General features: G+C 38.6%; 1 protein-coding gene and 1 pseudogene across 5 annotated transcripts in view; one reads left to right on the top strand and one right to left on the bottom strand.

The window, feature by feature from the left end:
• MBTPS2 (membrane bound transcription factor peptidase, site 2) overlaps positions 1-22,289 on the top strand; it is a 41,029-nt gene extending 18,740 nt beyond the window's left edge. For 2 of the 5 annotated variants that reach the window (XM_033849386.2, XM_073799053.1), the window contains one exon: positions 539-5,459. In XM_033849386.2, the coding sequence (XP_033705277.1) occupies positions 539-1,794 (1,256 nt within the window). In that variant the 3' untranslated portion in view covers positions 1,795-5,459. Of the gene's footprint in view, positions 1-538; positions 5,460-6,183; positions 6,303-6,731; positions 6,789-7,229; positions 7,411-15,748; positions 15,844-16,208; positions 16,405-17,911; positions 17,988-19,335 lie in introns of those variants that run through there. The other 3 variants (XM_073799052.1, XM_019927700.3, XM_033849387.2) reach the window with 3 other exon arrangements.
• Positions 16,703-16,812, bottom strand: LOC117310534 (U2 spliceosomal RNA; annotated as a pseudogene).
• Positions 22,290-25,773: the final 3,484 nt, after the last annotated feature.

Genomic DNA, 25,773 nt, shown 5'->3' with positions numbered 1-25,773 from the left:
AATAGCTTGGCGCGCTGAGCAAAGAGGCACGCAGCGGCAGGAGAGCTGGCGCACGCACGAGTGTGTGAGCGTGGGCATGAGCATGGTCCTGCACTCTGCTGGGGTGCCCCAGCTTAGAAGCGCATGTGCGGGGTGCCCCAAAGCACATGTGCGGGGCGGGGTGGGGGGGAGTGCTCCAAAGCGCATGTGCAGGGTGCCCAAAGCGCATGTGCCGGTGGTGCCCCAAAGCGCATGTGCAGGGGGGAGTGCTCCAAAGCGCATGTGCAGGGTGCCCAAAGCGCATGTGCGGGGAGGGGGTGGTGCCGCAAAGCGCGTGTGCGGGGTGACGCAAAGCGTGTGTGTGGGGTGACGTAAAGCGCATGTACGGTGGGGGGTGTGCCCCAAAGCGAACGTGTGAGGCGGGTCCAGAAGCTTCCACGTCGTCTGCGTTTTCCGCGTCCCGCACCGGAAGCGCCCTCTCTTTCCTCTGGAGCTCGGGCTTTTCTCTCACAGCCTTTCTTTTCCGCGGCCGCCTTGTCGTTCGTTCGCTGCCCAGTAGCCAAAGCCTCAGAAGAGCCCTCGGCCATGGCCTCAAACAACATTTTCTACATCATGACAGAAAACTCGGAGATGTACGCAGATGCTGTGGAGCTGCACCAGATCCCTGTGGAGACCGTCCCTGTGGAGACCGTCCCTGTGGAGACCGTCCCTGTGGAGACTGTCCCTGTGGAGACCGTCCCTGTGGAGACCGTCCCTGTGGAGACCATCCCTGTGGAGACCGTCCCTGTGGAGACAATGGCGGTTGAGGCAGCCAAGGAGTACGAAGACATCAGCGGCAGCTGTGTCCACGATGGCCACCACCATACGTCTCTGCTCGTGCTGCAGCCTCTCATTATCAGCACCCCAAACCAAGGGGACTGCAACAAGGAAATGATCATGATGCAGATGCAGGAGGAGGTGATGGGCTACTACCGGTCTGAAGACCTGCAGGTCACCAACCTGGAGAACAAGACGGCCATCCTGGCCGACGAAAACAACTGCTTCCAGGAGACCCTGGCTCCCTTGTCACCACCCTCCACGTCCTCCTCGGCCTACAGCCACAGCAGGAAGGACAGTGGCCAAGGCACAAAGCCCAGCGATAAGAATAGTTACGCCGGCGGCAAGGCCAGGGCAGCAAGCAGCTCCGAGGTGGGCAGCGAGAAGTGGGAGCAGGAGCAGGTGCACGTCAAATCCCTGGAAGGCGTGTTCGCCGTCACCACGTGCTCCACGTGCGATGAGAGAGGCCACGAGACTAGACAGGCTGCTGAGAAACGAACTCTTGGTTATTCAGAGTACCTGACGGGGAAGAAGCTGCCTCCTGGAGGAATTCCTGGCCTTGACCTCTCAGATCCCAAACAAGTGGCAGAATTTACTAGAAAGAAGCCCCAGAAAACCAAAGAAGAGCCCCCGAAATCAATAGCTTGCCCTAGCAAAGGCTGCATGAAGATGTTCAGGGATAAGTCTGCTTTGAGAAAGCATCTGCACACCCATGGTCCCAGAGTCCACGTATGTGCAGAATGTGGCAAAGCTTTTGTTGAGAGCTCAAAACTGAAACGTCATCAACTGGTGCATACGGGAGAGAAGCCCTTTCAGTGCACCTTCGAAGGCTGCGGAAAAAGCTTTTCCCTGGATTTCAATTTGCGTACCCATGTGCGAATCCACACCGGAGAGAGGCCCTTCATATGCCCCTTCAATTACTGTAATAAGACATTTACTCAGTCAGCTAACCTGAAAACTCATATCTTAGCACATGCTAAGAATAAAGATAGACAGTAAAAAGGAGAGAAGAAACTTCTCAGGCTCGGAAAGCATCTTCCAATAATGTGATGGGAAATAAATATGCCTCTTTTTTATGTACTGTTTCTAGAAAAGAATTTTTTTAATGACTCTAACACGTCTAAGGGTCAGGTTTTGATAGGTTAGTAAAAGTAAAATTTAAAAGATAAAAAAAGTAATTCTTTATATAAGATAACATTGTTAAGATGTTCTGTCTTGTTCTGTAATACAGTTTGAAAAACGTTATGTTTTTGTAACATTTGGTCACAAAAGGACAATTCATGAAGCTCACATCAAAAGACTGTTGTTTATACAACTGTGCTAAACATGGGACTTTTCACATTCTTTTAAATATCAAGTTCGTCTATTTATGATTTTAAAGTTACGGATTTTCTAAATGTTCACATTTATACTTTTAAGAATACGTTTAGTAGTTCTATATATGGTTTTTCTGGAAGTAGATAACGTTGGAGATTTTCTTTAAAAGAAGGACAGTTACATGCATCTATAAAGTATTTTCCTGTTTAAAAAAGTTATATAGGTTTAGTTTGCCATCTTAATTTAGGTTGTATTCTTTGACATTAACACATTTTGCATAACTACCTTTTAGATGCACTGGATTGTGCAGTATTGAATATTGGATGGGATGTAGTAGTCGATTTAAACCTGTTTTAGTCTTTTTATTTTCCCCCAAATACTACCAGGTGCTGTCTTTTAGTGTCATTTCTTTGCCTGTTTAGTTAAGGAGTGGTGCTCAGTTGTGGAATATGTTGTGTGTGTATTGACTTTTTAATACTTGGTACATACATCCCTTGTAATAGAAAAAGCAAAAAATAAAATACCTGTTCTAAAGAAAGAAAAAAACTTGCCTATATAAATGTTGTACCTAGAAAATAGAGAAAACAGGGAGGGTACGACTGGCATCTGGTGGGTAGAGGCCAGGGATGCTGCTAAACATTTTACAGTGCACAAGATAGTCCCCCACAACAAAAAATTATCTGGCCCAGAATGCCAGTAGTGCCACTGTTGAGAAACCCTGCTCTAGAGAAAGTAAAAATTGTAACAAAAATTTGTTTGGTATACTCAAAAAGCAAATCATTAATGAACAAGAGATTGTTTAAATAAAGGAAATAAAGGTACCTGCATTGCAATTTAGCCATCATGGGCAAATCTGGAATCCAACAGGGTGGTCTGGTACCAGCTGCATCCCTGACAAGAGATAGGAGAGTCCAGCCCAGAGAGTCAAAGAAGCAGTGCTGCTGTGTGCCCCTCTGACTGTTGCTTGGATGAGAAAAGCCAGGGTCGTATGGTGGTGTCATCCTGATAAGGGAGAGGTCGGGTGCAAGCTTTTAGGCCCTCCTGAGGGGTTAAGGGGAAAGTTGAATTTAGCACATGGTAATGGTGGCAAATATAATCAATGGGGCTGGATTATTTTGTGAAATTGTCTTGGGACTAGCAACAGGGTGGTGGGGTGGTATAGCTGTATTCCTAATTAGTTTCACTAGAGTAAATTCCAGTGGGTCAAAGAATTAGAGATTTTTTTCTGTTTGTTTTAATTTTGTTTTTTAAATGATGCTAGGGACTTCCCTGACCATCCAGTGGTTAAGACTGTGCTTCCACTGCAGGGGGCATGGGCTCAATCCCTGGTGGGGGAACTAAGAACCCGCATGCCTCGAGTGAAAATTAAAAAAAAAAAAAAAACCTATGAAAACAATACAAGAAAACACAGGTGAGTGTCTTCTGTAGTCTTGAACTGGGAAAGGCTTAATACAAAAGGAGACATTTGACCTCACCAAAATTTAAAATGTCTGCATAGGCAAAACTATAAACCAAGCCAAACAAACTGGAGGAAATGATTATAATACCTCGTACAGAAGAACAAATTCCTCAGTGTATGTATTACAAATAATAATATATATAAATTAGTTTAAGAAAAAAAAGACAACCCAGTCAAAAAATGTAAACTGATAGTGGATAGAAGTAAGCAATTCTCAGACAAAAATACAAATAACCATTTAATAAGCATGAAAAATGTACAAGCTCACTCATCATTAAAGAAATAGAAATCAGAATGAGATTTTACCTTTCACCTAGCAGATGGCAGTCTAAAGTTATGATAGCATCCCATCCAGTATTGTTCAGAGGGTGGGGAAACATATGCCACTTAGAATATAATGCAAACTTGTTGGAGGTCAGTTTTAATGCATGTATTTTTTGACCCAATAATTCCATTTCTGTGCAATTTTCCATACCCTCAGATGCATTCTTAATTAGATGCATAACAATATGAGCAAAGCTGTTTGTTGCAGCATTGTATGAAAAAGTTAAAACAGCCTAAGTGATCATTAGGAGGGAACCTTATAAATAAGTCAATGTTTTTTTTTGAAATGGATTACTCTGTAGTGGGTATAAGAAGTGGGTTAGATATGAATGTGCAGGTGAGGAAGAAGTCGAAAATATATAAATGAAAAAGCAAAATATAGTTTGTGATAAATAGCTTGATACCATTAGTGTTTTTAAAAGATCTTTCTGGGGCTTCCCTGGTGGCACGGTGGTTGAGAGTCCGCCTGCCGATGCAGGGGACACGGGTTCGTGCCCCGGTCTGGGAGGATCCCACATGCCGCGGAGCGGCTGGGCCCGTGAGCCATGGCCGCTGGGCCTGCGCGTCCAGAGCCTGTGCTCCATGGCGGGAGAGGTCACATCAGTGAGGGGCCCGCGTACCGCAAAAAAAAAAAAAAAAAAAGATCTTGCTGTGTGCAAAACAGAAAATATTGTTTACCCAATATGTCCTGGACTAGAGGAACATTTTACATTGTGAATATGATCCATATTAGCTAGGTATCTGGCTGCTGTAAAAGCTAAAAATAGTAGTGACTTAAACTCTCATAAAACATTGCAAATGTAAGTAGTTCAATGCTGATATGATAATTCTATGATTTGGGGGACTCAGACTCTTTCTGTCTTAGCTCTACTATTCCCAACATGCAGCTTCTGCGTCATGGACTCAGGTTTAGCTCCATCATAGCTACATTCCAGCCAGTAAGACAATCCCCATCACTTCCACTTGCATCCTTTTGCCGAAACAGTCATATGGCCATACTCAGCCTCCTGAGAGTCTGGGAGATGTCTTTTAAGTTATGTCTCTATCATTATAGAACACTGGTCCTCAACCACTGGTGCTATCACCCTCCTGGGGATATTTGGAATGTGTGGGGTGAGGGCAGTTGTTTGCTTGTCTCAGTGACTGGAGAACACTAATGACTTTCAGAGGATGGAGTCGGGAATGCTATATGTCCTGTATTGTAAAGGACAAGACCTGCACAACTAAGAATCACACTGCTTAGAGAGTGGGTAGTGTTTCCACCCTGCCTTATGAGAAAAACTGTACTAGAGGGCAAGGATCGGTATGGGAGGGGGGGTAATCTAGAGGTATGCTAGTGAATGTTTAACATCTAGCCCTGGAGGAGAGGGTGGAGAGCTCTGATATGTAGCATTTGCTGGTTTCTGTGGTGTAAATACTCCCACCGTGGCCAATTTCAAAGCGCCAACTTGAAGTTCCTGAAGGAGGAGTTGGTTAAAGAGGCCCGGTCAGCTGTGGCAAGCTGGTAGGAGCAGGCTCCAGCACACCACTGGGTTCACCTAACCATCTCTTCAGAGATGGCAGAGATAGTTATGTATAGTTATATATAGATATATATATATATATATATATAGTTATATATAGTTATATATAGTTATATATTATATATATAGTTATATATATATAATATATATATAGTTATATATAGTTATATATAGTTATAGTTATATATATATAGTTATATATAGTTTTATATATATATAGTTATATATAGTTATATATAGTTATATATATATATATATATAGTCTTGATGTAAGATACATACCCCAGTTCAGCAAGAATGTTTTTTACTTCATCATAACTTTTATTTGATAGCTCTGAAGTTCCTTTCAAAGATCACAAGTATGTTTTTTTTCACAACTATGTTTAAATTAATATGTATACATTTTCTGAGAAAAGAGTAGTAAGTAGAAGATATTCTATTCATTATATACACACACACCTTTACATATATAATAGAGGTATATATGTAATCGAATATAGATTCTAATAGTGTTAAATCATATTAGCATGTGGTCTTCCTAGTATTGTATTAACATGCTCATTTTAGATTTTAATATCTGAAATGGAAGAAACCTCTAACTGAACATCTGTCTTCTGAACTAATAAGTAGATCTATCTGCCTCACAGCTTCTTCTGGTTACTTTACTAATTTATCAGAATGCCTATGTATTATGAAGTACAACTACCTGGAATGATATCATTCCTGCCCCTGGTTGAGCTTATTCCTTTTTTTCCCTCTTTTCAGGTATCTGGCATAATTTCGTCCTTGCACTCCTGGGTATTTTAGCTCTTGTTCTCCTTCCTGTAATTCTCTTGCCGTTTTACTACACTGGAGTCGGGGTGCTTATCACTGAAGTTGCTGAGGTAAATAACAGATTACTTGGGGTATTTTTTCGCCAGATTTTGTGATGTAACACTTAGCATTTTATGTCAGGAACTTTTTTTTTTTTAAGGAACTTTTATTCAAACTGTTCTCATGTACAGAATGCTCAGTTTCTCCTGAAGAAATTACTGTAATCCTTTCAAATCAAAGAAATAGTTTTGTGAACTACATTGGCTCTTTTAAAATACTGAAAATTGTTTCTGTTCTGAGTTATAAGGATAGTATCAAGACTTTCTAACTGTAGTTTGATTAAATGCATCATTTACCTTTACTGTTTATTTTTATAACTCTGCTTTTGAGTCAGATGTCTTTACTCCTAAGAAGTAAGAAAGATGGAACCTAGGCTAGCCAGCAGAACATTTCGTGGGAGTTTAAATTAATGTCTTCAACTCTGTATTTCACTCCCTTAGACTACTATGATGGTATCAAGTCTTCTCTTCACACTTTGGGACAAGGAAAATTACCTTGTGAGCAACTGCCTCATGTACTCATGTGTTCATTGTGCTGACGGTATTGTCTGCATATTTGGGACTGTGTTTAGATAAGTCTTATAATTTTATCCATTGATGATATAGGACATTGAAAGCATTCTGATGACTACTTTCACAAAAAATTTTAATTAGCAGTTTGGGAAAAAGTTTATCATTTTAATCTTAACTGTTGGCAAGTGGGGTTTGTTTGGTTTTCATTTGTGAAAAATTCAAAATTTTAGTGAAATATGAAAAGTATAATTATTGGGTGTTATTTTGTTAATTTTCTAGGACTATACATCTTGGATTCAAAGCTGGATTATTTTCTACATTATTCAAAATAGTCTACTTAATTAAGTCAGTGTCTTTATTATTTGCTCAGATTAATCATAGCTTGTCTTCACACATTATCTGATTTAATTCTGCCCTCTTCCCAAGGACTCACCTGCCATTGGACCCAGAGGCCTTTTTGTGGGAGACCTTGTCACCCATCTACAGGATTGTCCTGTTACAAATGTACAAGATTGGAATGAATGTCTCGATACCATCGCCTATGAGCCCCAAATTGGTTACTGTATAAGTGCATCAACTTTACAGCAGTTAAGCTTCCCAGTTAGAGGTGTGTATATTTCCTCAGTATAATATAATGCTTCAAGCAGCAGTACTTGCCATTTGCTAATTCTTAGATCATGTCTGTAGATTTATTTTGTCCTAACTTATTTAAAACAAATCAGTAAAGTAATAATAAGCCTAAACTAGTAAACATTCTTCTTGGTAAGTTAGATACTAATATGTATGTTTTGTTTATTATATATTGTTGTTGAACTTCTAACTAATTTCATATTTGATTTTCAGAACTCTAGTATCTAATTCTTTCAGCATTTAAAAAACACTTGTGTTAAGTCAGCATTCAAGCTCAAACATAACCAATTAACTAAATTCCAGCAATTAAATACCCTTGTGCTGTATGGATGGTGGCATGTCCAAAGCTATTTGGGGTAGGGTTTTTTTGTGTGGCAGTCATCCAGAGGAAGTCATCTTGGTGTCCGAAAATACCCACTGAAGTCACATCTGTTGTTCTGTGTCGTAGGCGACAGGGTGAAGCAAGTTTATTCTCAGAAGCTTCCAAATTTATTTTTAGCTCTTCCAGCTCTGAAAAACCAGTCTGCCAACTCTTCATACAAAATTATGGGGACCCAAATTATTGAAAGTGCTGGAAAGCACAAATTATGCTCACAGACTACATCTTTAAGTCAAGAAATGCCTGGATACTTGTCTACATCTACTGGGGTTAAGAAATATGATTAATTATCAAGAATAACTGTATTAAAGTACTGTGTACAACAGTGACAAAGTAGTAAGAACTGATTTAAAATTTTTTTCAAATGTAGTCTTCCATGTATAACCCATTTTTAAGAATTTTTTTTATTGTAAACATTTTTCAAACATACATAAATGTCAAGAGAGTAGTACAGGGAATTCCCTGGTGGTCCAGTGGTTAGGACTCCACGCTTTCACTGCTGAAGGCATGGGTTCAGTCCCTAGTCGGGGAACGAAGATCCCACAAGTCATACAGCACGGCCCAAAAAAAAAAAAAAAAGAGAGAGAGAGTAGTATAAATGAAACCTCATGTATCCTTCTCCTAGCTTCAGCAATTATCAACATTTTGCCATTTTTTTTATCCAGCCTGTCCACTTTTGAGGGAAGTATTTTAAAGCACATCCCAGGTATCCTGTCATTGTATCCATAAACTTCAGCATATCTTTAATAGATGATGACCTTTTTAGACATGACCACAGTACTATTATCACACCTAACAAAATTAACAATAATTCCTAATACCTGCACTCTTCTCTGGTTTTGTTTTTATAGTTGGTTTAAGTTGGATGGTATGCCTTTTAAGTCTCTTTTAAGTTGTAACAATTCCCCCTGACTTTTTATTTTTAATATCATTTATTGAAGAAACTGAGTCATTTGTTTTGTCAAATTTATCATTAACATGTTCGGTATCCCCCAAATTTCCTATAGATGGTAGTTAGGTCCAGAGGCTTGATTAGATTCAGGATCCATTTTTGGCAGGGGCAGAAATACCTCGTAGGTAGCACTCAGTACTTCATATTGCATCTCATGTTTTTCCATGTATCGCATCTTTTCAGTTGGGTGTGTAATCCACAGTGTGTTCTTCTGTAAGAGAAATAATCCATAATTTCATACTTCTTAAGTCCTTTATCATTTTCCTCAAGTTTCTCTAAACTTGGTACAATCTGTATTGAATTACAAAAGCCAAAATGACATCGTAATCAAATAAAGCTCTCTCCAGTAGGATTGTTTTATTTAGAATATCTGCATTTCAGATGTTTAAGCTTTTGTCTTTTTTCAGGCAGACAGAATGGAAGTGAAATTTTTCTTGAAATACTCTGAAACTCTTTCCTTATTAACTTTTTGAGTATTTCACTATTATGGATCATATGCTATATTTTGGAGGTATTTGTTTAAAAACCCAAAGCAGATATTACTCTTCCCACACTAATAAAAAAATCAATCCCAAAATAATAATTCTTCAATATATGTCTCATTTCCTTAGGAGCGACTGTATTAGGATACTTGCTGATTTTACATGATGACTGTATCTGATAAACCCGTACCTCCATTTAATCATTTTTAAATGGAGTACATATACTCAGCCAGACTGTAGAAATCTTAATGACTGTAAATGTAACTTAAAATATATACTAGATTTTTTTTTTTTTTTTTTTTTTGCGGTACGTGGGCCTCTTACTGTTGTGGCCTCTCCCGTTGCAGAGCAACAGGCTCCGGACGCGCAGGCTCAGCGGCCATGGCTCACGGGCGCAGCTGCTCTGCGGCATGTGGGATCTTCCCGGACGGGGGCACGAACCCGTGTCCCCTGCATCGGCAAGCGAACTCTCAACCACTGCGCCACCAGGGAAGCCCTACTAGATTAATTTTAATGGCAGACTTGACCAAAGTGGCTATGGACATTTAAGAAAACTACGGGGCTTCCCTGGTGGTGCAGTGGTTGAGAGTCCGCCTGCCGATGCACGGGACACGGGTTCGTGCCCCGGTCCGGGAAGATCCCACATGCCCGTGAGCCATGGCCGCTGAGCCTGCGTGTCCGGAGCCTGTGCTCCGCAATGGGAGAGGCCACAACAGTGAGAGGCCCGCGTACCACAAAAAAAAAAAAAAAAAAAAAACAAGAAACTATGGATTGATATTATTTTACATGTATCTAGGGACTTTTGTTATCCTACATTATGAGTAGATGGCAAAGATATAGCCAAATATGGTAATGCAAAGTAGCTCATAATCCAAAAGTGATTCATATTCAATTTAGAGTAGAATTCAATATACATAATTCAAATTCTGAAAATTTATACCACTTGAAAACAATAAAGCCACCTTAGAAAGATCTGACCCTGAAAGTGCTCATAAGCTGTCCCAGCCAATCATTTCTGGCCTCATTTCATACCCTGACTCTCCCAGGTGTAATTTTAAATTTTTAAAGATATTCCCTAAGATATTAATTAATTACGGTATTAATTAAGCAGACTAGATGTTCTCCTTAAAATATTAACAGGTATATTTCTGGCAAATTAGAAAAATGTGGTTAATCAACATGAAATGACTATTCATTTTATGAAATTGTTGGGAACTATTTTTTCTTCTGTCAGTCCTTTCTTTTTTGATTTTTAAACATTAACCTGCTAAACTATGAGCAGCACCAACAGAACCAAGGCTGGTTTAATTACACCTCTGCCCTTGGTACATGGGGCAAGAAGCCTAAGGAGCTTGTCCCACACACTCCTTGCAGATTGAATGGCCTTTCCAGGAAGCCCCAAAAAGGACATTGGGTGAGGCTTAGAGCCCTTTGTACCTGGAATAAATCTCTGGTTTCATTCTGCATCAGAACAGAACAAAGTTCCCCTCTTCATATTCAAGCCTCTGCTTAATTTAAGATTGCTCTGTGTCCATATGCCACTTAGTGATTTGAATGAAACTAAAAGTTACAGACAAGAACTAGTTTGTTTCTTTTTGGGGATTATTTTCTAACAAGTAGCTTGCATCCTCTTTCTTTAGTTTCAGGAGACACTCTTCATATATGCCTAAAGCTAAATTCCTTTTTTTCTTTCTTGGAAGCATTGTCTTGAATAAGAAAGACTACTAAGTCCAGCATTTGAATGGCATTTTAAAAAGAGTGAGATTGAATACTAAAGGCAACCGCTCCCTAAAATGAAGCTATGAGTCCAGACACAGGCATCCCCTTTGAATAGCCTATATTCCTGTTCAGAGGAGATGAGGGTATATACCTGTAACTGCCTGGCACAGGGAGTATTGTCCTATCTTATGCATCTTTAACTGAAGTGAGAAAAGGCCGTTCCTGACTTAGTTTACAATAGTAAAAGGAAAACTCTGGAAATCTTTTCCACATAGTTTGAGTACCCAGATTGTTTTTATGCTCAAATCTTCTCTAATGTTTAGAAAAAAGTGTCTGTTCTCCCATTGTGAATATCAAGGTATCATCCAAGGTTTCTTTGCTCTCACCAATTGAAGAGAGAGAGAGAGTTTATAATTTTTTAACTACTTGGTACTAGGTGGTGCTGGTATAAATTCTACCATAGAACTAAGAATAAAGGGACTTCCCTGGTGGCGCAGTGGTTAAGAATCTGCCTGCCAGTGGAGGGGACATGGGTTCAATCCCTGGTCCGGGAAGATCCCACATGCCGCGGAGCAGCTAAGCCCGTGCGCCCCAACTACTGAGCCTGTGCTCTAGAGCCCGCGAGCCATAACTACTGAAGCCCGCGTGCCTAGAGCCGGTGCTCCACAACAAGAGAAGCCACTGCAATGAGAAGCCTGCGCACCGCAACGAAGAGTAGCCCCCACTCGCCACAAAAGCCCGCGCACAGCAATGAAGACCCAATGCAGCCATAAGTAAATAAATAAATAAATAAATAAATAGAATAAATAGGTTTGCATGCCTATATTGGAACTCTAGTTACATTTATATATTTATTAAACTAGGGTAAGAAAATTGTTCAATTCATTTTAGTGATGTAAAAAGTAGTGAGTACTGTGAACTATAGATTGAAAAAGTCTCTTCCTTCCAGCCTTATTCCAAAATTACCTCTGGTCTAGACCATCCTTTGAAGACTAGACTATTTCTACAAGTATCTTAGGGCCCATCTTAGGGTACATTCAGAATATGCAGGTTCTCCTTGTAATGGAATTATGAAACTGTTCTGGTCTTAATTTCCCTAATTCTTTCCCAGTCTGGGGAGATTTAAGGGAGAATTCTAATTTCCTAGAGTTAAACTGAAGCCATGAATGCCTCTGGGACCTCCCATTGCAGTCTTTTTTTTTTTTTTTTTTTTTTTTTTTTGCGGTACGTGGGCCTCTCACTGTTGTGGCCTCTCCTGTTGCGGAGCACAGGCTCCGGACGTGCAGGCTCAGCGGCCATGGCTCACGGGCCTAGCCTCTCCACGGCATGTGGGATCCTCCCAGACCGGGGTACGAACCCGTGTCCCCTGCATCGGCAGGCGGACTCCCAACCACTGCGCCACCAGGGAAGCCCTCCCATTGCAGTCTTGAATGTGCCTTCCAAAGTAGAATTGGATTGGTCTCTCATGTTGATAGCAGTATACTAATGGGAAAATTACCTCTGGCATACCCGTCTTATAGGTTAAGAATTGAGTCACAGAAATTAAGTGACTTGTCCTTTAATGTGATCCAGTAGAAAAGATTCTAAAATAAAATACATTTTTAAATGTACAACTTTTTTAAAATTGATAAACAGAGAAATATCAAGTTTACTTCTCACGTGATAACAAAATAATGGGAAATTCTGTATGTCAGGAGGCACTTCATTTTGTCATGGTAGCCATAGCCATCAGTTTATGTTTTAATTGGATTAATCACCATAGGAAGAAGCCATAACCTAGAGGTCACAAACTGGTGGTAACCTAGAGGCCAAATCCAGCCAGCCTTGACAGATGTGTATGGTTTGGCTTGCACAATATTTTTAAAATTCTTAATTGGCTGCCAATATTTAAGAGGTTTCGGGACTTCCCTGGTGGTCCAGTGGTTAAGACTCCACTGCAGGGGGCACGGGTTCAATCCCTGGTCGGGGAACTAAGTTCCCGCATGCTGCACAGCACGGCCAAAAAGAAAAAAGAAAAGGTTTCACATGAGGGTCCAGACTTCTTTCTCATGGAATAAAATAGATGATCTCTTGACTCTCGGCCCCAAGTTGAGTGGCCTAGAACAAGGTATGTATTCTCTAATTCATCACAACCCCCACCATTTCCTATTTTTTCCACACACTATCCACTTCATTTATTTGATACCTGCTTGGCCCCTTTAAGCTGTTGTATTATCAGACATGCTATATCAACAGTGATATCAAATTCTTGACTTTTCAATTCTGTGTTGCATACATTCCTCCAGGAAAAAATAAGAATCAAGCATCAGATGTAAATTTTTAAAAATCATTACTGATACAAAGGCAAGTGGCATAGAACACCATTTATGTATTCAGTGCATATTGAGTTATTCACCTTATATAAGATACTGAGAAACTTTTCCCTCAAAGACCTCACAGTCTAATCAAAGAATTAGACCATGCCCACATTACGGTACAAGGTTAAATATAATTAATGACAAAAAGTATTGGGAGTTGTGAGAGTTGATGGCAGTCAGTCTTGACTGAAAAGATGAGGACAGGCTTCATAGCAGCAGCTCTTGAGCTGGGCCTCAACAGTGAGTTTAATTTCAGGAGACCGATATAAATGAACCTCGGCGCCACAGACTAGAAGTTGGTCAGGGAACTGCTAATAATTTGGTTCAGCAAGAGAAGAGTATGAGCTAAGGTGACTAAAAAAAAAAGTAGAAGTCTTTATGTTTTAGGCTATGGCATTTAGACTGTTTGGGAGCAGCACAGAGTCTTTGGATATTTGGATTAGAAGAGCTACATTCTCAGAGTTCTACACTGGAAGGTTAATCTGAAGCATTCAGTATGTAGGACAAGTTTGCATATGAGAGCTAGGTGGTAAACTAGATGCGTTAGTACTCTCTTCAAATGGGTCAAGTGAGAAAGAATTGGAGTCTACCCTTTAGTGGGAATAAAGAGAAAAATAATGAGAAGGTAAAAATTGGTGCGACTTGGCAACTGATGAGAAAAAATACTGAGGGCTTTTGCCTGGATCTTTTTTTTTTTTTTTTTTAATCCTAAACACCTTTTTACCTTATAGTTTACCGTTAGGGCTGATGAGTGATTATAGGCACAAGTTTGTGCCATTAGTTGTTCACAGTTTGCTTTCATATTTTAAATATTACTCATCACCCAGAATTTAAATACCCATTCAGTCATGGTAAGAAAACAAGGCAAAACTACCCACACAGCTAGCCATTGCAGAGGAGAAATTGATGCATCTGTTAGTTTACTTCACCTCTGTTTTGTTCTTCGCGTTGGCAACAGTGCGTGTTTAAGGACATCCAGTCTAACCAAATGATCTAGAAGAAAAAAAGAAAAGATTTAAAAACAAACAGAAACCTTTGCCTGAAATATAAAATCCTTATAAAGTCAGATTGCATATCAACAACCATTTTCACGCCAGCACTCCTAAAGGCACTCTTGTTAATAATGCTTTTCGTAGTATTGGAAATCGGGGATAACTTTACTTTCTCTTCTTCAGCACATATGAGTATGGTAGTAGGTATATAAGATTCTAAGTTTAATTGGTCCTTGCCACACATCAATTTTTTTTTCTCTCTTTTTTTTTTTTTTTGCCACACCCCGTGGCATGTGGGATCTTAGTTCCCCGACCAAGGATCGAACCTGTGCCCCCTGCAGTGGAAGCTGGGAGTCTTAACCACTGGACTGCCAGGGAAGTCCCCACGCATCAATTTTGCTTTACAAGTTTGATGTGCTGAATGCAGGAAACCTTCCAAAATAAATATATGGAAAAAAATTTTTGTCCCAGCTGTAACAGTGATTTAGCTTCCTTATTCTACCCTAGACACAAGAGAAGCAGTCTACCAAAGAACTTGAAAAAATAAATGAATAATGGGGATACTTGCCCTGTTTCTGTTATCTTCCAAAAATGGTAACTGGATTACTAGTATGCAGGCAAATATGTGCATATCTGTGGGGTCCAATTGGGCTGCCCTGGTTCTGTGGGGAAAGCCTCAGGATAAGCCTGGAGGTGGGAGAGATATTTGATATGATGTCCTTAGGGATGAGAGTCTCTTAGGCATCCTCTAGCTCAGTGGTCCCCAACCTTTTTGGCACCAGGGACCGGTTTCGTGGAAGACATTTTTCCCCAGGGCAGGGGGCAGGGGTGGTGGTTCAGGTGGTAATGTGAGTAATGGTTCAGGCGGTAATGCGAGCGATGGGGAGCGGCAGATGAAGCTTCGCTCGCTCGCTCGCCCGCCACTCACCTCCTGCTATGCGACCCGGTTCCTAACAGGCCGTGGACCGCTACCGGTCCGCGGCCCCGGGGTTGGGGACCCCCTGCTCTAGCTCACTGTGCTAACAGCACAGCACAGGAGTTCAGTAGTGAAATTGGATCAGTGGATCAGCAGCATTAGGACATCTAATAGTGGCTCATTAAATATTTGTGCTTGACCACCTGGAGTTATTGCAAAACCTACTGAGACCCTGGAACTCCAGCTTTACGAGTGGATAAGTTTATATGAAGACAACTAACCTAGGGTAATTGATGCTTCTTGATTTCAAATTGGATGTATCTCTTTTTATAATGTAAAATCAAACTCTGCAGTGAGTAGCTGACAAGCTGAACTGTCAATTATACAGTTGTTTCTGAATTCATATGCATTTTACTTAATTCTTTTTGTCTTGAAAGCAAAATTCTTATTACAAATGTACTTCTGTGTAATGGATTCTTTTTTCTAATAACAGATTTTAATAAACCATTTCTCTTCAGCATACAAACGGCTAGACGGTTCGACTGAATGCTGTAACAATCACAGCCTTACAGATGTGTGCTTTTCCTATAGAAATAATTTTAATAAGCGTTTGGTAAGTTGTCCCTGAAGCAGTCTTGCTTGCCTGATATAATTATTACAAAATAAGCATATAGAACTAAAATGGAATCTACAAAACCATTGCCCTTTTGCTTTGTATAATTTTATTAAAATCTCTACATTTCACATGTCATATTTCATCTGAGAATCTTTAAAAATTTTATAATGGTAATATCTTATTTGGCCAAAGTGGAATAATTGAATCTAATTTATAGTAGATACACATAAATGGCATTTTCTTTATATGAGCTTCATTCCTAATATGCTAGGTGACATGAAAGATATTGAAGTAATGTAACTTGGTGTTTTTCTTGTTAACAAGTCATTTTTAATATTGACTAATTAATGTTCTATCCCTAGCATACATGTCTACCTGCCCGGAAAGCAGTGGAAGCCACCCAAGTTTGTAGAACCAATAAAGACTGTAAAAAAAGCTCAAGTTCAAGTTTCTGTATAATACCTTCTTTGGAAACTCATACTCGCTTAATAAAAGTGAAACACCCACCTCAAATCGATATGTTGTATGTAGGACATCCACTGCACCTTCACTACACAGGTGGGTATTATTGTGGTAGACCCTCAGAATATCGCTACAATGGCATATATTCTCAGTGGTAGCAACTCAGTACACATCTTGCATTAATTTTATTTATTATATTTGATCACTTTTCAGAGTCTTGTTAACTTGTTCTTAAGCACGAAATGAAATTTAAGCAGTAGGAAAATAATCTGAATTTATAAAGCAAGATGGAGCTGAACACCATGTCTGCCTATGGAGAGTGACACATGACGCATTTTTCCTTCACTACCGTTTATATCACATAGATGATCTCTAAGATATTCTCTGAGCGTTTATTAAATTTATCCAAGCTCCCAAAACAGTAGCAAGAGCAGCATATGTCAAAGAATGCCTGGAATCATAGTGATACTACACTTGATCTTAGCCAAAAGGCCGAGAAGCGATTGGAATCACAGTGATAATGATGATAAAGTAATTTGTGCATGACACATGCATTTTATATGAATATAATTTCAAAACCGGGCCAACATAATTGTTTTAACAGTGGCAACATGATTGGATTAAACATATAGCTTCTCCATATGGCTGAAGATCACACAGTCTAACTTGTTGTACAAGATTTTTTTTATGTTCCTTTTTTTTTACCAGTTTTATTGAAATATAATTCACATATCATACAATTCACCCTTTTAAATTATACAGTTAGCTGGGACGAAGTGAGAGAGTGGCATGGACATATATACACTACCGAATGTAAAATAGATAGCTAGTGGGAAGCAGCCGCATAGAACAGGGAGATCAGCTCTGTGCTTTGTGATCACCTAGAGGGGTGGGATAGGGAGGGTGGGAGGGAGGGAGATGCAAGAGGGAGGAGACGTGGGGATATATGTATATGTATAGCTGATTCACTTTGTGATACAGCAGAAACTAACACACCATTGTAAAGTAATTATACTCCAATGAAGATGTTAAAAAAAATTAAAAATAAAAAATAAAGTGTACAGTTCAGTAGTTTTTAATATATTCAGAGTTGTGGAACCATCACCACAGTCTTGTTCCAGAATATTTTCATCACCCCAAAAAGAAAGCCCATACCCATTAGGCAGTCATTCTACTTCTCTACACCCACCCACCCCCAGCCCTTGGCAACCACTAATCTACTTTCTGTTTCTGCAAATTTGCCTGTTTCTGCACATTTCATATAAATGGAATATTTTGAAAAATATTTTGAAAAATATTTTGTATTTTTAAAGTCAATCTCTGTATTTGGTAGTCATAGTTGGTATATAATCAGTTTTATCATATTCGCACCTCAAAATATAAGTACACTGAGACATGAATTTCTGTATTCCACTATTTTTATTAGATGTTCTAGAATTGCCAATTGCTTTTATATGTGGGCCATAGAGCCTGCCTGCATATGTTTGGGAAGGGCTTTCTCAATCAATTTAATAGGCTAGCCCAATTTTTAGTCATATGGTAAAATTCATAATGCTGTTGCTTATCTGTATAAATAATATTATTTCTTATTTTTCTTTTTTAGTGAGCATCACCAGTTTTATTCCACGTTTCAACTTTCTAAGCATAGATCTGCCTGTGGTTGTGGAGACATTTGTCAAGTATCCTTTCTGGCGTGAAAGATGTTTTTAAAATGTGCTACTTGGGGGCTTCCCTGGTGGCGCAGTGGTTGAGAGTCCGCCTGCCGATGCAGGGGACGTGGGTTCGTGTCCCGGTTTGGGAAGATTCCACATGCCGCGGAGCGGCTGGGCCGGTGAGCCATGGCCGCTGAGCCTGCGCGTCCGGAGCCTGTTGCTCTGCAACGGGAGAGGCCACAACAGTGAGAGGCCCGCGTACCGCAAAAAAAAAAAAAAAAAAAAAAGTGCTACTTGGAACTTCATTAGTTTTACCTTGATTAGAGAGCATGAACAGACCTTACAAGTATCAGTTAACTGCTAATACCAAAAAAAGAGACTTTAAAGTTGAAAAAGATCAGATTGTACCTAGGGAGGAAGAAGTCAGAGAAGAAAGATTGATTGGGAGGAGAGAAAGGTTAAGATGTCGAAGGGAAGGAACCTAGAATACAAATTGAGAGTTGAATTTAGGGGTATAAAACCTTTTAGTACGTTTATAAAGGATGAACGCTTCAGCTACTAATGCGGTGATGAATTCCACCCCTTCTGAGCCTGTTGGCTCTGATCAAGTGGAGGAATGCGTAAGGGAGATCAAACTGGTTTCCAATACTAAAATAGCATTCAGAGGACAAAATCTCATGTGTTCTTTAGCATATTATATTTGCATGTAAAAAAAATTTTAATTGGTTATTATATAGAATTTCAATAAACTGAACAGTTTGGAAAGGTTCTTTATTTTTGTCACTTTTAAATCTTTAATTTCTTTCCTTAATGATTTGCAAAAAAAAATGAAACAAAACAAATGAGCAAATTAGTAACAAATTAGTTAACAGATGAGTTACTAAAAAATGTGTACAGTCAAAATTGTACCTTGTAGACTGCAGCTTTTTCTCAGAGATATTTACACTGTGACCTTACAGATGATAGTAAAATAGAGTTCAAGGGGCCAAAATCTTTATATATCTAATATAACGTATACTTCGTAAGGATCAAAAAGTAATTTTCCCTTATTTCTTATTCCTTTCTCTTGATGTATAATTAAAGGATTAGAAAGAGTTAGTCTTCTGAAGGAGTTCATTACAGATTGTCTTGGTCTACAAGTGGTTGGCCTTTATTTTTCTAGTCAAGGTTTTTGAACTTCGAAATAATATGTCATTTGTTTTAAATAGTAGAGATCTAAGAAGCAATGGTGTATACTGGTAAGCAGAGATTTAAAGAAAGGAAGGAAGTCACCTGTAATCTCAAATCCAGTCCTGGTAAAATGCCTGCTTCTGACTCCCACAAATGTGCTTTGCCCTCAGACCTCGCCGTAAGCTCCTTAACCGATTTTAACCAGGTACCTGATTTCCCTCTCGGGAGCTCTGGCTATTGTTAATGCAGTGCCCTGCTTTGCTTTGGACGGACAATGGATTTTAAACTCTTTCCTAGATGCTACTCTTACCTCAGTGATTGGAGACAATGATGTCAAAGATCTGATAGGATTTTTCATCTTGCTTGGTGGCAGTATACTTTTGGCTGCCAATGTGACCCTGGGACTCTGGATGGTTACAGCACGGTAATATCTGCACTCATTTGATAGAATCTCTGAGTTACAATATACAATATTGAAAACCTTACTTGGTGTGAAATATAAAGTGTTTCCTTAAAATTACATTTTAGCCAACAACTTTAAGTTCTTTATCCAGAGTATCCAAACTATGGGATAAACAGAAGAAATGAAAGGCATAGTCCCTGATTACATTCTAGTTTTAAAGACTGAACCTACAACCTTCAGATGCTTGTGGAACAATTCCTAAACAAGTGCAAATTCATGTTAAACCATTTTTGTGTGGCTACGTATCATGTTGAAATAATGTAAAGGAAAACAGAATTGGGTAGGATTAATTGGGAAAAACTTCTTGAAAAAGCATCATTAATCCAGATTTGAAGGAGACCAGACTTTGGCCAAGTGGAAAGGTGAGCATTTTCTTGGTCTATATCTCTTGTCCCTTGTCTTGTTTGAAAAGTATTTTTAAATTAAATTGTGTATTATTTTGTACTCTGACAACTGAGGTCTGATTACAATTAAATTAATAAAATTCTGTAAAAGAATCTGCTGACATGAAAGGGAAAATCTTTGTCAAATGATGCCAAATAAATGAACAAAGAGGAAGTAGGGTCTGTAATAGGGTGAGACATGTTTTGCCCCACAAGAGTTGCCTCTTTGATAATATGTCCCTATACTCTCATAAAGCAACACTACCCTTGACATTCAGAGTGAGCTGCAGAAGTATCTGCCACCTGCAGTATGTGAGCTGAGACAGTTAGGGGTGAACCTCAGAAATGAGCCAGGTGGGTCTTGCGGCAGGTCACAAGACAGATCAAAGGACCTTCTGCAGTCTGGGTTACTGTTCTCTACAGAGCTTCAAAGCTTGGAATCCTTCCAGGGTAGGTATTTTCTCTTGTGCTGCTGGAGCTATCTGGGGCCTAGCTCCTAGGTCCCTGTCTTCAAGAAGCAATTACCTTAAAAAAAAAAGAAGCAATTACCTTAAGCCCTGAACCATACTCTGTCCTCACCAGTGGCTCCGATGTTTCTCTGTGTTGGGTAATTAAATATGTAGTCCTTGCTTTCCATCTTTCCCCTAAGCTACCTCTGTGGGTCCACGAAAGACTTGGTAGTAGAGTGAGTATGGCTGCATGTGAGTACAAATGTGGATTTGCCAGTGCCCGAGAACTGCCTCTTGAGCCCAAAAGAGCCCTGCCTAGTTTGAGATCTTTTGGACTGGAGATGCAGCCCTGGAAGATCTGGGAAGTCAATAGGCCAGTGTGAAGCTGTTGGTATTAGAAGTATATGAGCAAGCTCTTTCTTTGATGAAAAATATTTGCTTCTCTCATATACTCAAGAACATGAGTAGTCATGTATCCAAGTTTTTCATTAATTGAGGTATTCGTGGGGTTCACCTCTTTCAGATCACTGAGTTGCTTTTTAGGCACCAAAACTTTTTAACCATTTTTAAGGAAACTTTAGATTGTATTATAAATCTGTCTGCCTTCTTAAACAGAAATTATATATTGAATATAATTTTAATATTTTTAATGACTCAAGGTCATCAGTTATTACCACTACTTAAAACTGTACAAATTATTGGTTTATCCTAGGAAAAAGGCATTTGTTCTGTTTTTAGGCAGACAGTCTTTCAGGATTAAAGTATATTAACAGAGTGATACGCAGACCTGTTCAGGTAGTAAAGTTTGGGGAATACCATGAAATACTTACATAATTAATTCTATTACATGAACTAAGCAGTTTATTAATGGAAATGCTATATATGTGCAGGTCAGTTTTTTAAAACTGAGAAAAAAATTTAATAGATGAAATCCTACCTGTAAACTTCTTTTTCTGGGTGGAAAAAAAACCCCAAGCATGTCATTTTCTTATGGCTTTTAAACACCTTGGTCTTCTGCTACACTGGGTCAGGATTTGGCAAACACTCTAATAGGATATTGAGCACATCAGTCCCATTTTTACAGAAATGGCCTCATTGTGTAAGAAAGGAAATGTTATGTGTTGTTTCTTCAGCTTGATTGTGGGCACTTCTAGAGCGAGGACCATGTCATACTCATCTTTGCATCCCTGGCACAGTGCATGAGACATCAAAAATACTTAATAAATGTGGTTGAATGGATGATGATTAGTGTTATTTATGGATTAGAAAAGCATGTTTCTATTTAAGTAAGCTGTAAAAAGTATTATTGAATATACTGTAAATATATAACATAAAATAATAACTTGGAAGGTCTGTGTCCCTGATATATTATCATCTTTATGAAAATAGTCCATTTTGGTTTCTGTAGAGCAATTAGAAAAATGAATTATTTTGAGGATTTGAAGAAAGTGTTGTGTTGGCAGTTGTTCAGCAGTAAAACTTTATTTTCAGTGTTTCTATTCTGCACTGTTTACATTTTTCAGGGTTGTTTTTAATCACTTAAAATCCGTAAAGGATGTATATATTCTTTTTAGCATTTCAGTTTGAAAAGACATGCAGTTAAACTTGACCTTCTGATAATCGCTCTTACAGGTCACTATCTGTTCTAACAGTAGATTGTAACCATGCACTTCATGGATATGTGGCTCTTAGTCATCAGTTTGTCCTGTGGTATTTATTGAATGTCCACATACTAATGGTACACAGGTATTTTTTTCTATAAATCTTTCAACTGAGCTGTAATTCATTCTTAGGCTTTAACTTGAAGATATCGTAGTTGCTGGCGTTTAATGTTTAGCAATAAAAGAATAAATGTGTACCAGCACTCTATGTTTTATCATCTATGTGTTGTCTTTTTTTAAGTTTGTATTCTTTTCTGTCAAAATTTTTCCCTTTACATACAGTACCATCTTAGATGTTTTAAAATTCTTGATTCTAAAAGCAGCCTCAGTTTTCACTCAAGCAATCTGTATATGAAAGTTGTTGGTAGGCCACAGAAAGAAGTCTTTTTTAAATGAAATCCCTGTACTCTCACTACTGTTTTGGAAATGGCCTGTTCATGGATAAAGAAAGAAGACCATCATGTTTCGTTAGTGACTGATAGAAGTCTTCTCTAAGTCTATGTTTTTAGGAATTCGTGAAAGAAAGTGTTTCACCTTTTGCCCTAGCACTTCCTCCGTTGTCCACAGAGCCAACCTCCCTCCTACACACACACACACCACACACACACACACACACACACACACACACACACACCCTCACATTCTCTTTCCTTCTCTCCCCCTCCCCCTCTTCCTCTCTCTTCTTGGTTACTAAGGGCCAGATAAAATAGGCTGGGAATTTACCGCAGTTCCTGATTGACTAGTAGCCCCATCTCACACCTCCTCTTTGCCTCTGATCCCATTATACTACAGTTAAGAGCCACAAGACTAGATGATTGATTATCTATCAGCTTTACTGAAATATAATTAAATACCATAAAATTCACCTGTTTAAAATGTACGATTCAATGTAAACCAGTTTTCTTTTAATGACTCATCAAACAATAGTATACATACGCTTTAGTATAATCTATCCTTTTAAGTACATGAACACGTGATCAATGATAGAGTTAAGTAACAAATTTATTTTTAAGGGAAAGCATGTGGATATACTTTATTGAAACAGTAAGCCTTTTTAAATCAGTGCATATGCAAGCTACTCTTGCTGTTTAGGCCATACTAATTTGAATAATCCATTGTATATTTTATCAGACCATGGCAAATGAATTCAATGAGGGGAAAGCCTCTATTTCAGAACCTAATGCTACAATAGGTTATATTCAGGGTGGAGATAGAAAAAAATGGCTAAAGGAAGTTGCAGTTCTAATTACCAAGCAGGTTATATTGTGTAATTTGATTTCCCATTAAAGAAAGGAAAAAAACACCCTTATATCTTAGTTTTATTTAGCTAAAGATTGATGGATATTCAATAAATGTCCCTTATTATCTGAATGCTTCTCAGACTTTTGTACTGAAGTGCTCCTGACACTGTAGAGAAGGGAAAACCCAGAAGTATCTAAGAGTAGAACCCTGTAATTGGCTCTCCATCCTATAAAGTTGAATCTCACTTTATCTTAAATTCATGTGAATTTTACATTCCATTAATCAGGCATCATAAAGCCAGTCCTCCTCTTAAAGATATGAAACTCTAAACTGTAAAAGAATTAAACCCTATGAATATTAAGATTTTTCTTCATGTCTAAAACACATTGGTAGAGGGAATCCCTGGCAGTCCAGTGGTTAGGATTCAGCACTTTCACTACCATGAGCCAGATTCAATCCCTGGTCCAGGAACTAAGATCCCGCAAGCCACCCGGTGTGGCCAAAAAATAAATAAATAAAATAAAATAAAACACATTGGTAGAAAGTATATAACAGCTGGTCTGTAGACTAGTGACAGCCTATGTTGGTGTTTTTGGATCCATAGTGAAATAAAGATAATGTGTATTATCTCTAATTACAAAATAAAGATAATGTATGTGTGTTGTTAAAAGGTTGCCTGCTGCCCTATATCAAAGAGCCCTCCTTTATTTGGAGTATGGAAATGCAATAATTTCACTTAGCACTTAAGGGCTCTCTGTAACTGAAATTTATTCATTGGCAAGGCGTGTGGGTTTCATGTTCACCCGCACCCTTACCTCCACCTGAATTACCTGACTTCCATGTCCTGACAAATCCCTTAGGTGCAAAATGGCATTTTCTTTGAACTTGCATTTCTCATATTATTAATAATATTGCACATCTATATATTTATTTAGCCATTTGGATTTTTCATTCTGCCAATTGCTTATTGATATCCTTTGTTCAGTTTTCCATCAAGCATCCTAAATTTTTCTTATTGATCCATAGGAATTTCTTGTATATTCTAGATTAGGGATCAACAAACTATAGCTTGAAGGCCAAATCCTGCTCACCAGCTATTATGGTAAATAAGTTTTTATTGAAACACAACCATATTCATTCATTTATGGCTGCTTTCATGCTACAACAGCAGAGTTGAACAGTTGCAACAGAGACCATATGGCCCATAAAACCTAAAATATTTACTATCTATTTACAGAATAACCCAAGTTCTAGATATCAACTCTTGTCCATTTTAGATGTTGCAAATAATTTTTCCCAGTCTATCATCCATCTATAAATTTTTATTTATGAGGTCCTTTGTTGAACAAGGATTTTTAGTTTGATGTAGTCAAATCTATTAATTTCTTGATTCATTGTTTGTATTTTGTGAGTCTTACTTAAAAAGTTCTGTCCTGTCCCAAAGTCACAATAATATCCTATACTTTCTTCTGTTTGCTTTAGAGTTGTACTTTCACAATGTGATCTTTAATTTCTAGAATATATTGTGTGAGGTAGGAAATCCAGGTTTATTTTTCTGTATAGAATGAACTATCTTTAAAATAGACATAATAGTATTTTCCTTTATAATATTGTTAAATAAAGCAGGTTACCTAAAGTTCTTAATATGGCACCTGACTCGCTCAAGTTACTATTATGTACTCTATTTACTTTCAGAATGCAGAATTATAACATAAATTTTCCCTCATATCTCAGTCCACACTGGCATTAGATCTTGCCTCCATTTGGTATGCCTTTTTGGCTTCCAGTGCTTTTGGGCTAGCTCTGGTTTTCCAGAGTGTCTCCCCAGGCCTTGACCCTTTTAAATATTTTTTCCTGCAATAAAAATGGACCTAAAATCGTATTTAAGGTGTTGGCTAAGGATTTTGCTCACTGAAACTATTCAAAATAATCTGTGTTCATGGGTGTATTCATTGATAGTAACATGGGCATTTGACCCAAACTGTCTTAATTCAGAAGGAAGCACTGTGATGAAGCAATGTAGGAGAGAATTTGGGGCAGGATGAACTTTGAGGACTAAATCAGACTATAGAAAGCTGTACACAGTCTGGGATATTGCATTTCAAAGTAAGCTCTTTTTTTTTTAAACAAGTTCATTTTAATTTGTATTTTTTTAGTTAGAAAAGAGGCCTAACTTTTTTTTTTAATGTCTGTTGTTTTGTAGATCTTTTTTATCCACATCCTTTGCCCATATTTCCCTGCAGCCATTATCACCTTCTTACTGCTTGTCATCATTCAAGATTCACATTTTCACAAAGGGTTTGCAAATATATTGGACCATATCTTAACTTCTTTTACCTGCCCTTGACCTTCACGCTTTATTCCTAGCATTCTTATCTTCCCTTTCAGCCACTTTGTTTCCATCCTTTAATGGCTTCCAATTTTCTTCCTAGGCTTTCTGTATCA

The sequence above is a fragment of the Tursiops truncatus genome, chromosome X (genome assembly GCF_011762595.2).
Source record: "Tursiops truncatus isolate mTurTru1 chromosome X, mTurTru1.mat.Y, whole genome shotgun sequence".
NCBI lineage: Eukaryota > Metazoa > Chordata > Mammalia > Artiodactyla > Delphinidae > Tursiops > Tursiops truncatus.
The sequence above is the reverse complement of the archived record's forward strand: the minus strand, read 5'-3'. Positions and strand labels throughout refer to the sequence as shown.